Source organism: Piliocolobus tephrosceles, chromosome 6 (assembly GCF_002776525.5).
Source record: "Piliocolobus tephrosceles isolate RC106 chromosome 6, ASM277652v3, whole genome shotgun sequence".
Lineage (NCBI taxonomy): Eukaryota > Metazoa > Chordata > Mammalia > Primates > Cercopithecidae > Piliocolobus > Piliocolobus tephrosceles.
The window spans coordinates 3238544-3252467 of record NC_045439.1 but is presented as its reverse complement, the minus strand read 5'-3'; the positions used below and the strand labels follow the sequence as shown (position 1 = coordinate 3252467).

The 13924-nt window shown below is 44.5% G+C and overlaps 1 gene segment (V, D, J or C); it reads left to right on the top strand.

The window, feature by feature from the left end:
* Positions 1–5205: 5205 nt before the first annotated feature.
* On the top strand, positions 5206–5810 carry LOC111530305. The segment is given in 2 exon segments: positions 5206–5342; positions 5427–5810. Coding segments are annotated over 2 exon segments (378 nt in total).
* Positions 5811–13924: the final 8114 nt, after the last annotated feature.

Sequence of the window (13924 nt, the reverse complement as noted above, 5' to 3'; positions counted from 1 at the left end):
TCACATCCTCACTGCAGGCAAGAAAGGAAGGAGAAATTTTTTTATCATTGAGGTTTTAACAGTCACTGGCACCTGTTTTTTCAACAAATTCCCACAAGACCCATTTTACTTTCTTGACAAGCAAAATATTCCAAGGCTACTCACCATCCCTTGATTGGCGTCATCGAATTCATCGTGTCCTGCTCTTAAATTCATATGCTGAAACCCCAATCCCAGTGGCTCTGCATTTGGAGAGAGGGATTTTAAGAGGGAAAATAAGTTAACTGAGGTCATAAATGTGGGACCGTAATCCAGTAGGACTCTTGTCCGTATGAGAAGTGGAAGACAGAACCCTCTCTCCACATGCACACAGAGGAGAGGCCATGTGAGGACGCACTGCATGAGAAGGTGGCCATTTGCAAGCCTGGAAGAGGCTCTCAAAAAACTAACCCTTTCTGCACCAGATCTTGGACATCAAGGCTCCAGAACAATAAGAAAATTAGTATTTGTTATTTGAAACAACCTAGTCTTTGGCATCTTCTGATGGAAAGTCAAGCAGATTCACAGATACAATTGTGTTAGCTCCGTCTCCTGGAGGGACAAGCAGCCCACCAAGGCTGGATACATCTCTCAAATTACTTTTATAAAGTAAAATAGATCCAAGATGACAATCCCACCACATCATTGTCTGCTGAGTCATTTACTTAGCAGGCGTCTCTGAGGTCAGCCCTGTGGGCTGTGTTCTAGGTCATATCTCTCACTTTCCACTATGAGAATCCATGTAGATAATGAGAACCAGCCAGATGGAGTCCTGGTCTCTGCCCACCTTCTGCTTCCCCCCAAGTATCCCACAGAAAACCACCCCAGCATCACCCTTGTGTATTCTACTCTCTAAAATTCCACTAAAGCTGAACCTAAACCAGGAGCTATTTGGGACTGGACTCTTGTTCTCTTCTTCTTAGTCTTCCACAAGGTCCAGGTGCAGAGTAGAGCCTCAATAAAGATGGAGCACCAATTCCCCTAACCACATCAATCCCTTACATCCTTGTCATGCACCTGCCCTCTGTGGGTGCCCAGGGCAGGTTACACAGGAATTGCCTCAATCTGGCCTCAGCTGATCTTCTGAGACCACAGGTCATGCACACTTAGGATTCCAGGTCATGCAGGCTCTACTGCAGGACAAACTTGTGTCCTGTGGGGCACAGACACCTGCTGACCCTGAGTTTTCTCTAATAACTCACACACCCGGTGTTAGTGTATGTTCAGATGGCCCCTCAGCGCAGCACACTAGGGTGATCAGCCTCACAGGTGGCTTTGTCTGACAGTGGACAGAAAATGGGATGGGCAGCCTGGTCACTCCCATCTTTGGTGATGTCCAAGTGAATTTTAAATAAATGAAACAAAATTAATAACAAAGGGGAAGAATAAGTACCTGTATCTGGGAAGTATACAGGGTCCCAGAACTGTACTGGGAGTGGGTGTGAGAGGCCCTTCTGGGTGGAAAATCCTCCAGCGTGAGTGAAAGCTGAAGGAATGATCAGTGTGCAGGTGGAGGCTGACAGGCAGCTGGCAGCTTACATTTCCTGAAGCTGTTCCTGGGTGCGTCAAGATTGGATGGTCCATGTACATGAAAATGAGGGTTGGACTCATGTAGGAACAAGGAAATTATCCCATAGGAATGGAAGGAAAAAACCAGAGATGGGCACCCCTGGAGACAGCTCATTAGATTTGGTGGAGGAAAGAAAGAAATTTATTCCAATGACCCCAGCATGTTCAGCTAAATATGAGTTGCTTCAGTAGACAGAATTATGAAGGGAAGGGTGAAGGACTTTATAGAAGGAAATAACATAGGATAAATGAAAATAAATCTACACAAATCTATCAAAAGACAGATGCCAGAGTGGATCAGATGCAGCGACTTCATTACTCGGGGAACCTACCAGAGACACTTGGCGTTCCTCTAAGGCAGGTCTAGTGGTGATGAACTTCTCCACTTTTTGCTTTGGGGAAAACTTCTCAAACATCCTGCATTACTGAAGAAAAGTTTAATCCATGTAATATTTTTAGTTGGCAGTGTTTTGGCTTTGTTTTTATTTTCAGCAACTTGATAGAATCGTGCACATCATGAAATTTTGGTGAACAACAGACCTCACATGACAAAGTTCTCATTAGATTATAATACTGTGTTTTCACTGCATTTATTCCATGTATAGATATGTTCATGTGTATAAATACCTACCATGGTGATTCAGCTGCCCACAGTACAGTAACATGCCGTACAGATGTGTTACCTAGGAGCACTATGCTTTCCCACACAGCCTGGGCGTAGCAGGGTATTTCATGTGGGTTTGTGTAAGCATGCTCCATGATCGTTGCACACTGACAACATTGCCTAAGGACACATTGCTCAGATGTATCCCTACCATCTTGTTGTTGTTGTTGTTGTTGTTGTTGTTGTTGTTGTTGTTGTTGAGATGGGATCTCACTCTGTCACCCAGGCTGGAGTGCAGTTGCACAATCTCAGCTCACTGCAACCTCTGCCTCCCAGGCTCAAGCAATTCTCCTGCCTCAGCCTCCCAAGTAGCTTGGATTACAGGCATGTGCAACTATGTCCAGCTCATTTTTTCCCCTATTTTTAGTAGAGACATGCTTTCACCATGTTGCCCAGGCTGGTCTTGAACTCCTGACCTCAGGTGATCCACTGAGGTGACTAAAAAAGTTTGAAGCCCGTGGCTCCTGCATCCTCTAGACGTACTCCACACCCTCTCATTACACACAAGCTAATTTATTACACTTTCCCGAGTGATATTTGCCAAGGCTCATCTCCTCCACTTGGACACTTTGGTATATCCACGTGTGTCCATTTTGGTTCAGCCAGGGACACAGAACCGGGAAGACATCATGGATTTTCTAGAGGGAGCTGGCTTGGGGAATCAGCGGTTGGAGTAGAAAGCGCCTTTGTCCATGTGTCACAGGCCTGAGGGCCGTGGGCAGGAGGTCAGGAAGAGAGGATGACCAGACGGCTGGGGAAACCAGGATGAACAAAGCCAGTTTCCTTCCTGCTCCTTCCTGGTGAGGAGGGGCATGTGGAAGCCTGGTGTCCCTCTAAGGATGAACCACACTCACCTGCCCACTGCTACCTGCCAATGAGGTGACCTGCAGAGCAGCAGCTCCTGAGTCACCGACAGTGACTTCCTCCTCCACCAAACCCTCTAGGATCTGTGCTTCCAGAAGTGTGAACCCCAGCAGGTCCCCAGGTTTTCAATGGGTTCACCTAACTAGTGTCTGTGCTCAGCCCCATCCCCAGGGTCCTGTCCTGGTGGTGTGTACAGTGTCACCACAGTGGTGGCAGTGACAGCCGGTGCCTGCACTTTCCAGGCCAACAAGTTCGAAAGAAGCAAGTCTCGGGGCCAATCTGGATATGGGGGAATCACACAAATTTCCTTCTTGGGGGAATTGCTGGGAAGCAGCCTTGAGTCCTCCTCAGCTCATGTGCAGCTGCCGGTGCTCATCCCAGTGAGGGGACACATGAGCCCTCCCCATGCCCAGGATGGAGCTGTTTCAGTCACACCAGGATGAGAATGTATCTTCTCTATGGGGGCTTTTGAAGCACAGCTCTCCTGCTCCTGAGATTTGAGATTTATAAAGACAAACCCCACAGAATGGACCTGCACAAATAAGACAGGACAGGATCTCCAGGAGAGACACCCCATATGAGAAGGGACAGGAAGGTCCCATCACTGACACTGGTCCTCAGAAACCCTGAGCAGCTACTCACCTTCCCAGGTCCCCTGTTCCTGATCAGTGCCTGTATCTGCTCCTGAGAAGGTCCCCATCAACAGTCCCCAGGGTTCTGCCCCCTTCCTTGATGTGCCTCTGGGAGTGGGGCTGGCTGGGCTGTGGGTCTGCTGTGACTCTCCCCACAGGTCAGCGGCTCAGTGTGGGCTGCCCCAACTTGGTGGGGCTGGGCTGTGTCTGGCCCTCCCAGAAGAAACCTGGATGCTTCTCAGAGGCATTTGCAGCATCCCAGGTCTTGGAGAACAGGGAAGCCACAGTGTGTGCTGGGCCCCATCTCCAGGTGTAAGGTGTTTGCTGTTGCTCTGCTCAACAAGGTCATATCCCCAGGCCTAGGGGCACTGTGGGTGCACAACCAATGTGCTAGACACAGGGAGAAAGTCAGGTTTCCCTCCCATTACTGTGGGGACTCTAGTCACTCTGTGTGTGTGTGTGTGTGTGTGTGTGTGTGTAGATTAGGAGTTGTGGAGTGGACTCTGAGCCCCAGGACTTTGTAGGTTTAGAAATTATGTGATGAAGTGTTCATCCAAATTAACTGAAAAGAGATTAGGTGTTCCCAAAGCCCCTGGGAGCTCCTGGACTCACTGTGAGTGTGGACTGACCCAGTGATTCCAGAGCTCCAGAGAAGGGGCTCCCTGGTGGTTTCATAGAATCCTTGCTTGGGGTCTTTCTGCAGAGTTCACTGGCTTTCCTATTGCCAATGTACTATTGTAAGAGATGGTGTCAGCTGTACATCGTGTCACGTGTCACTAAAGGAGCATTCTGAGCCAGAGCACACCCTCTTCATACTGGGGGGAAAAGCTCTAGTTCAGACAGGAACCTCTTTGCAGTGCAAGGGCTGGGCTGCAGGGGATGCTCAAAGCTCACCCAGTACAGGCTCCAGCCCCAGAGCAGGTGCACAGGAGGCTGGGGAGGGATTTCTCTCAAGATCTGTGTCCTTATTTTAAAAATCTAAAATAAGTATTTGACAAAGACTGCTGAACATTCTGTAAATATCCCGTTCAATTGCAAGCATTTATCAAATTCGATGTTGTAATGAAAACCATTTTTACACTGGAGATTTCTAACCATTCTGGATATCTCAGTAGTATGCAGCTGGAGGTTAAGGAAACTTTTCTTTTATATAAATAAGTGCAACTTTTGGAGAAACACACTCATCCCCCGATTAATACACTCATATATTAAAGCCTAGAAGTGCTTATATTACCTTGGAGCCATTCAAGTGTGGGTTCCCAGTGAGGTTCTGTTGTAGGGAAAATTGTTCTCCAGTGGGAGAAGCTCTGTCAACATAGAGTTTAGGGATATGGCAGGGCTCACATGGCCTCTAAGGGGATTACAGCTTGAACCCTTAGCAACCTCCGTGTGTTACCTCTCTGCTCTTTCTCATGCATTATCAGGTATGAAATAAGATCACTCATGAATATGCAAATAACTGAGGCAAATATAGCTATCTTTGTGCCCTGAGAGCATCACCCAACAACCACACCCCTCCACAGAAGCCCCTAGATCACAGCTCCTCGCCATGGACTGGACCTGGAGGATCCTCTTCTTGGTGGCAGCAGCAACAGGTAAGGGACTCCCCAGTCCCTGGGCTGAGGGAGAAACCAGGACAGTCAACTGAGGCTTCACACACTCCCATCTCCTCTCCACAGGTGCCCATTCCCAGGTGCAGCTGGTGCAGTCTGGGGCTGAGGTGAAGCAGCCGGGGGCCTCAGTGAAGGTCTCCTGCAAGGCTTCTGGATACACCTTCACTAGCTATAGTATGAACTGGGTGCGACAGGCCCATGGACAACGGCTTGAGTGGATCGGATGGATCAACACCGAAACCGGGAACCCAACGTATGCCCAGGGCTTCAAAGAACGATTTACCTTCTCCATGGACACCTCTATCAGCACGGCATATCTGCAGATCAGCAGCCTAAAGGCTGAGGACACTGCCGTGTATTACTGTGTGAGAAACACAGTGTGGAAACCCATATGCTGAGAGTGTCAGAAACCCTGAGGGAGGAGGCAGCTGTGCTGATCTGAGACAGTGACAGGGACAACGTGGCTGCACCCTTTGTTGATGTAGGGTTATAAACATACATATATATGCACCCAACACTGGAGCACCAGATATATCAAGCAAATATTATTAGAGTTAAACAGAGAGATAGACCCAATACAGTAATAGCTGGAGACTTTAACACCCCACCCTCAGCATTGGACAGATCTTTCAGACAGAAAATAAACAGTGAAATCTTGGACTAAATCTACATGACAGACCAAATGGACTTAATGGATATTGACAGAACACTTCATCCAATGGCTGTAGAGTACACAGTCTTTTCCTAAGCATATGGATCAGTCTCAAGGATAGACCATACACTAGACCAGAAAATTAGTCATTTTTTAATTGAAAAGATATCAACTACCTTCTCACCAAAATGGAAGAAAACTAAAATAAGAGGAATTTTGAAAACTATACAGACACATGGAAATTAAACAACATGCTCCCTAATTAAACAATTTGCTCCCAAATTGAAGAATATGCTCAAACATGGGTTAACAAAGACATTACAATTTTTTTTAATTTATTGAAAGAAAACAAAGCATATAAAAACCTATGAAATACAGTGAAAGTAGTACTAAGAGGAAAGTTTATAGCTATAAGCACTTATGTTAAAAATGTAGACACCCGTAAAATAAACATCCTAGGAAGTCTCTTAAAAAACAGAGAAGCAAGATCAAATCAAACCCAAACATAGTAAAATAAAAAAGTAAAGATCAAAATGTTAATACATAAAATTGAAATAAAGAAAACAATACAAAAGATGGATTAAATGAAAAGTTGTTTTTTAAAAAGATAAAAGACATCTACAAACCTTTAACCAGACTAAGAAAAAAATAAAGAAGATCAAAGTAAATAAAATCAGAGAGAAAAATGGAAATATTACAACCAATAGTGCAGAAAATCAAAGGATCATTAGAAGCTACTAGGAACAATAAATGCCAATAAATCAAAATATCTGGAAGAAATAGATACATTTAGAGACACATACAACCTTGACTGAACCAGGAAGAAACTGAAAACCTGAACAGATCAGTAACAAGTAGTGAGAGTGACGCCGTAATAAAAGGTCTCCCAGCAAATAAAAAACTCAGGGCTTGATGACTTCATTGCTCAATTATGACAAACATTTAAAGAAGAGATAATACCTCATCCCACTCAAAATATTCCAAAAATAGATAAAGAGGGGAGGAATTCTTCCAAACCTCCTGCACGAGGCCAGTGTTACCCTTATACAGAAACCAGACAAAGATACACCTAAAAATAAGAAAACTACAGGTCAATATCATTGCTGAATGTGGATGCAAACTCCTCAAGGAAATCTTAGCAAATCAAATTCAGTATCGTAACAACAACAAAAAAAGAAGTATTCAACATGACCAAGTGCGGTTTATCCCAGGGATGCAAGGATGTTTCAACCTATGCAAATGAATCAATGTGACACATCATATCAACAGAATGAAGAGCAGAAGACATAAGATCAGGCCTTACCTTGTTCTTCTCACCCAAAGTCGCCTATCAGTGCTTCAGTCCTGTTGACCAGTCCTGCTGTACTTGGTCTCCTGTGATTCCTTTCCCAGGTCCTGAAACACTGGGCTTCTGCACACCTGGAGTCTCTCTCCTCTTTGAACACGGAGATCCTGTATCCTCAGAGAGGGGTGAGGACTCATCGTGGCTGCCATGCCCCATACAAACAATTCTTCCAATGCAGTTGTGATTTTTCCTGTTGGAAATTGAAAGGGGATGTGGGAATCAATGTGTGTGTGTGTGTGTGTGTGTGTGTGTGTGTGTGTATCAGGCATGTTGAGAACACAGCAGGGCTCTACGTATAACAGGAAAGCAATGCTTTTCCATGTCATCTATTTTCTTACCAAGTGTTCATAGGGATCAAAAGGAAATTAATCACAGTTTATAGGATGCTGTGGACTTGAGTGATGTTGTCACTCGAGGCTACTAGGGGGGGCTCCAGGAAAAAAATCTAGAAAAGGATAAGGCGATGAGCAAAGAAGCCAAACATGGGAGCAACAGGGAGGGATGAGCAGGGGTAACTCAAGCATGGAGGTATAAAACCACATACCACAGAGGGTGAAAAATCTGTGCTCAGCAAAGAAGAGAACATAATCAGCATTTCTCCCAATCCTCCCTCCAGAAGCATGACTGCCAATAAAGTTCACAATGGAGCACCTCCAGCTGGGAACCCAAAAAAGGAGGAGGACTTTAGGCCACATGTCCTGGGCACAAGATGTTTCCCCGGTTCCTACTCCTATTCTGCCCTCTCTGTCCAGCAAACCTGCTTGTTTCTGTCACCCGCCTTCCTGCCCTGGGGTTGAGAATGGATGCCTTGATACTCAGCAGAGGGATGCTCTTTCAGAGGAGGAATGAATTTGTGTCATCTGACACCTGAGCAGGACACTCACCCCTGGGAAGAGGCTCCGAGACAGACGGTCGCCGTGGTTCCTACCCCTTATATGTGTAGGGCTCCTGGCGCATGCACACTTCTTCTCAAACTCTGTTTATACCCCAGCAACAATGCTGAGTGTTGTCAGCCTCTCTCCTCCCCAGATACCGCTCTGTCATCAGCCTGAGCACAATTTCCCCATGAAAACTGTTAATCTTTCTCTCCATTAGATCAACTTTTTACAAGTCTTCAATGGATGACAGTTTTTCAGTGTGAGAATCTAGAAATAAGAAATGGGGTGATGGGAACAAGTGAGCTCTGTGTGTGACTTACCAGGATGTTCCCTCTTATCCCAGATGTCCTGTCCTAGGTGCAGCTGCAGGACTCAGGTCCAGGACCCATGAGGCCCTCAGACACTGCCCTCCATCTGTGCTGTGTCTGGATTATTTTTTATTTTATTTTATTTTATTTTTTACCAGTGGATATTATTTGAGCTGAATCCACCATCCTCTGGGCAACAGATTAGAATGCCTGGGGCACAGTTACTAGGATGGATCACCAAGGAATATACATCATGAACCCTCTACCCAGGTCTGCATCTCCATCAACAATGACTCAACCAAGAGCCAGTTCTCTGTGAAGCTCAGTTCTGTGGCTGCCTAGGACATGGCTAAGTATTACTGTGAAAGACTCAGTGAGGAGGTGTTCTTGTGAGCCCAGACACAAGCCTTGCTGTCAGGGCACTGAGGACCGCCAGCAAGACTCAGGATCACCACAGGGACTCAGGATCACCAGGGCAAGAGCAAGTTGCAGGAAGCACAGGGCCAGCCCCAGAGCAGGTGTGGATGGAGATGAGAGGCTGGTTTACTGCCAGCATCTAGGGCTGCCTCACCATCTACATGTTTCCTCCAGGGACCCTCTCTTATTTCATGATGCTCCACCTAGCTCTAAGTCTCTGAAATATCACAGTTTTGTTGCACTAGGAGGAAACCTTCTTACAGGTGCTAAATGCAGAACAATCTCTCTGTCAGTGGTCGCCAGGGTCACATCCCTGTGGAAGCTGAGGGGAACCTGGTAGGTCTTGTCCAGTCACACTCAGGACAGGGACCTTAGTGGGTTTCCCTGAAGAAAACAGTGTTTAGGAATTCTAACTTCAGCCAAGAGAGAGGCTGGGTCAGGGTCAGTGCCGGTAGAACCTTACAGGTTTTATGTCCGACCCTTCTCGTGACACAAAAGCATGCAAATCAGTATCAGCACTGATCTGGGGCCCCTTTTGCTCCTAGCACATTTTATTTCTTGTTAGTTGTTTTAGTTGTTGATTTTCCTTTTACTGTTCCTGATCCCTGTAAAGTGGAGATGTAGTTCTTGCTGTAAAAATCCAGGGCTCAAGCCCTTTCCTTGCAGCTCAGGTGGGGTCAGGCTGTGGCTCCTCCAGTCAAATGGGAGAAGCTGATGGGACTTTTCTTCTCTCCCATTGCTCAGAACCCTGCACTGCATTGTGTGGAGACTCACCTGAGAATGCAAGTGGCCAATAGTTGTGAAGGGGATGAGATTGTGCGGCCAAAATGGAATGTGGATGTGGAATTTATCCTGTGCTGCGTGAATTACCACAGACTCACCTTCCTCACCAGTAGTGTTAGAAAGAGAGTGGGAAAGTTGTCAGAATCAAAGTGGAGCCACTTTTATTTAAACCCTGACAAATGGAACTAGAAATGACCATGAAGGAGGGTTCTTAAGCCCATATTCCTGATAACAAGAACTATCATAAATAGACTCTGTTTAACCACAATCTTGGGAAGAAGACACCACAATCTTACAAAAAATTACTTTTGCAAGGACATCATCCCAGAAACTGCCTGTTCAAAATTACACTGATGCCACTCTTGAAACTGATTCTACAACTACAGGATCATTCCCTCAAAACAATTTTTGTAACCCACCTCATTTTCACCTCATAAACCCATGAATTGACATCCCAGAGTTACTGCTGCGTTTGTTGATAACGCTAACTAATAAGTCCTTTTAACAATGTTTGCAGCTGCTTTTCTCTGATGTCTCTTCTAAAATAAAGAATTTCCAAGTTGATGACAATAAAAAGATAATTAGGAAGATCTGGTGGGAAGGCATCTTTAACATCCTGTTGAATGCTCCTGCATAGCACATCAATCCCCTAAAATACTTTGCTCTATCTGCATTTAATGAATCAGAATGTAATAATGAAGATGTAATTGAAAATATGTCAGCTTTTGATGAATCAAGTCATACGGTGATAATGTTTGTGTCCTTGAGAAAGCAGACTCTGTGTTGTAAGTTTTAGCAGTTGTACATTTGGCAAAGAAAGTTCATGTGTTTTTGAATGTTATGTGACTTTTTACTTAAGGATGCAACATATAATTCAGTTTTACTTAAAACTTTCCAGAAGATTTTTGGCAGTCAGGACAGTGCAGCATTTGAGTAACACTAAGGAACTAAACGAGTTATTTTGTAATTGCTCCTGTGAGGTATGCACGTCGCTCACTTAATATTGAAATTCAAATGTCACAGGTGGGAAAATCAGAATAAAGCAAATTTTATGAACTGTCATGGCTGTGGTTTTTGTCAAGCAAGTTATTCATGTCAGCAAGAAAATAAACACAATAAAACATCTTCAGATCCAGAGGGAGGCTGACCTCTGCCCTCTCTATTATAAGTACAAGTTGGTGTCACATCCAAATTATTTTTCAGGCTCCAGGGTATAAAATGCTTTTGAACAGTGAAACTAACAGCTCTCCCCTCAGGCCTGGCTGAGGTATGTGGGGAATGCAGGCTTGTGTTCATGAAGAAGATTACATTTTTGTGTCTTCTCCTGTGCCTGGAGACAGCTCCGCAGGGTGAGTGACTCAGATGTCAGACATGAGTCTATAAGTCAAGCGAAGAGAACAGGTTCAGTCCAAAACTCAGCATATTCTTAGAGGCACCCATCGCCCCATCACATCGGTGAGAAATTTTTGAAACAAGTGAAGCGTGAGTTCACAGTAAGTTATCGTATTTCCATGAACTTTCATTAACAAGACAAGGGCTTCTATAGATCACTCATGCACAAATATAGAAATGTGTTTTTGCATCTGCGAGTGTCTAGAGAAAAATAATCTTTTGAGGAAACGTCTTCAGGTTACAGAGATGGGTTTAAGTTGGAGATCTCACAGGAGTGTGTCTTTGAGTGAACACTGGCCTATTAATTAACTAGGTCTAAATTCCCTCTTTGGAGTAGCCTTCCAATTATGTAGATTTCTGAGTTGTGAAACATAAACCCAAGGGCTGACTTACTGGAATTTGACTGCTGTGTTGATAAAATTTCTGATATGGTTTCTTCCAATGATCTAAGAATAGTTTTTCTGTGTCTTTACTCCAGGGAATGAATTTTCATGAGGTATCGGGACACCATGTTTCAGGTGCTTTAATTAAAGAGACTGACTTCTTGGGGGCAGGCCTCTTTCTTCTAACAATGAACTCACTGCTTCTGCAAAGCATTCAGTCTGTGGCTCTATTGCCACGAATCATGAAGCTTTTACACTCCAATGCACTAAACATAATGCCCCTTCGATTAAATATCCATTGACATTGACATGAATTGGCCACTCTTGGATATGTGTCCTATGTTACGAGCCCAACATGTCAGTGGACTGAGAATCCTCTATTAGCTGCCTCTGTGTGTAGCACTGAGCAGACTGACAATCCTCAGAGTCATCCATGGAGAGGCCTGAGGTTTATGGGGTTCTTGGAGACATTCTGGTGAGTTGAAAGGAGAAACAGGATTACGGGCTGCCAGCCATTTCAACAACAATGGGAGTCATTACCACCTAAGTGTAAAGTCTACATCATTCAAAATACCCTCCATGACAGGCTGACAGGAAGAAATTCAACCTCACAATGGCTCCATGACAACTCTTTAGTATACTTGGTAGTGAGGCTTTTTCAGGGAAGAAATGTCCACTCCAGTGTGTCCCTGATGCTGCTCTCAGCTAAAGTAAACTGTGGACTGGACCCAGGATTCTCTGAGATCAATGTGAGGGCTACTGCTGCTCCAGTATTTTCAAACAGGCATGTGGCAATTTAGATGAGCCTGGCTTTGTGGTTGGTTATATGTGAATCTGAAGTAAATAAAGAGAAAGGGTATGTCTGAACTACTGCGAGGGTGAGAAATCTCATAGACCCCCCACACCCCACACTCTTGTTTTTATTTCCTCCAGGAACCTTCAGGTTTTTTGGGTGAAAATTGACATAGATCATTTCCTGGATAAGTCATCAAAATTCCTAGTCTTTGAGAAATACACAGAAATTATTCCAGATAGACAATCCAGGGGAAAGACATATCTAGAACATTATCTATGTGGGGTGAGGTAGTCCATCTTCATTACAGACCCCTCCCAGCAGCTTTCCTTTATCATGAAATTGGATAAAATTAGCCAATAGAGAAATAATCCTATAATATTGTAGCCAGAAAAGGGAAAGCATCAGTTCCATTTCTGGACACTCTGTGTATAGGTCACAGCCCAGAGAAAAAAAGACGACAGAATTATTAAGATTCAATTGTAAGAACATACGTACTTCCAGGATGCACACTTTGTTTTCTCACCAGGATAGTTAATCTGGGTTAAAGATGAAAGTGTGACAATGCACAGACTCTATCTGGGGAGGAGAATATAGGGAAACTGAAAGTCAATGGCAGAGACTATGACAAGGACAGTAGGGAAATCTGAAGCCTCTGACATAAATTTTTTGAAGATAAGGTCTTGGCAAATCCATTGACCTCAGATTCTTTTATCATAGGGAATTTTCAAAGTTCCTAGCAGAGAAAAAAATGCATGCACTTGGCCAGGCACAGTGGCTCACACCTGTAATCCCAGGATTGTAGGAGGCCGAGGCAGGTGGATCACAAGGTCAGGAGATTGAGACCTTCCTTGCTAACATGCTAAAACCCCATCTCTACTAAAACACACACATGCACACACAAAATTAGCCTGGCATGGTGGCGGGCACCTGTAGTCCCAGCTACTCAGGAGGCTGAGGTAGGAGAATGGCACGAACCCGGGAGGCAGAACTTGCAGTGAGCAGAGATTGGGCCACTGCATTCCAGCCTGGGTGACAGAGCAAGACTCTGTCTCAAAAACAAAAACAAACAACAACAACAAAAACGAAAAACAAACAACAACAAAAATAATGCACTTCCCAAGTCTCCTCTTGTATTCTGTTTGCCTTAGATCTCTAAGACAAAAATAAAATAAAATAAAATAAGCCTAAGCCTACTGTCATTGTAGGAGGCAGTTTTTATAGGCTAGAAACTAGGAAGAAAGAAAAATGTGTGTTACTGGAATAGTAGATACAAAGCTGGTTTTATTCTGAGTGTGTATTTGAACCTGCAGGTATTCTTAGATGTAACATTCAACTGCAAGAGCTCAAGGAAGAAATAAGGCACTCCCAAAATCCTAAAAGCTTTTGTATTCATTGCGTGTCCACTGATTCAGGAAATGTGAAGCTTCAGAGAAGGGGCTCCCTTCTGTGTCATAGAATCTTTGCTTTGCATCTCCCTGTAGAGTTAAATTGGTTTAATAAGGCTCTTCAATTCTTAACAGATGTGGTGTCAGCAGTACATTGTGTCACTGAAGGAGTGTTCTAAACCAGGACACAGCTACTTCATGCTGAGCTAGAGACTGTGCGGGGAA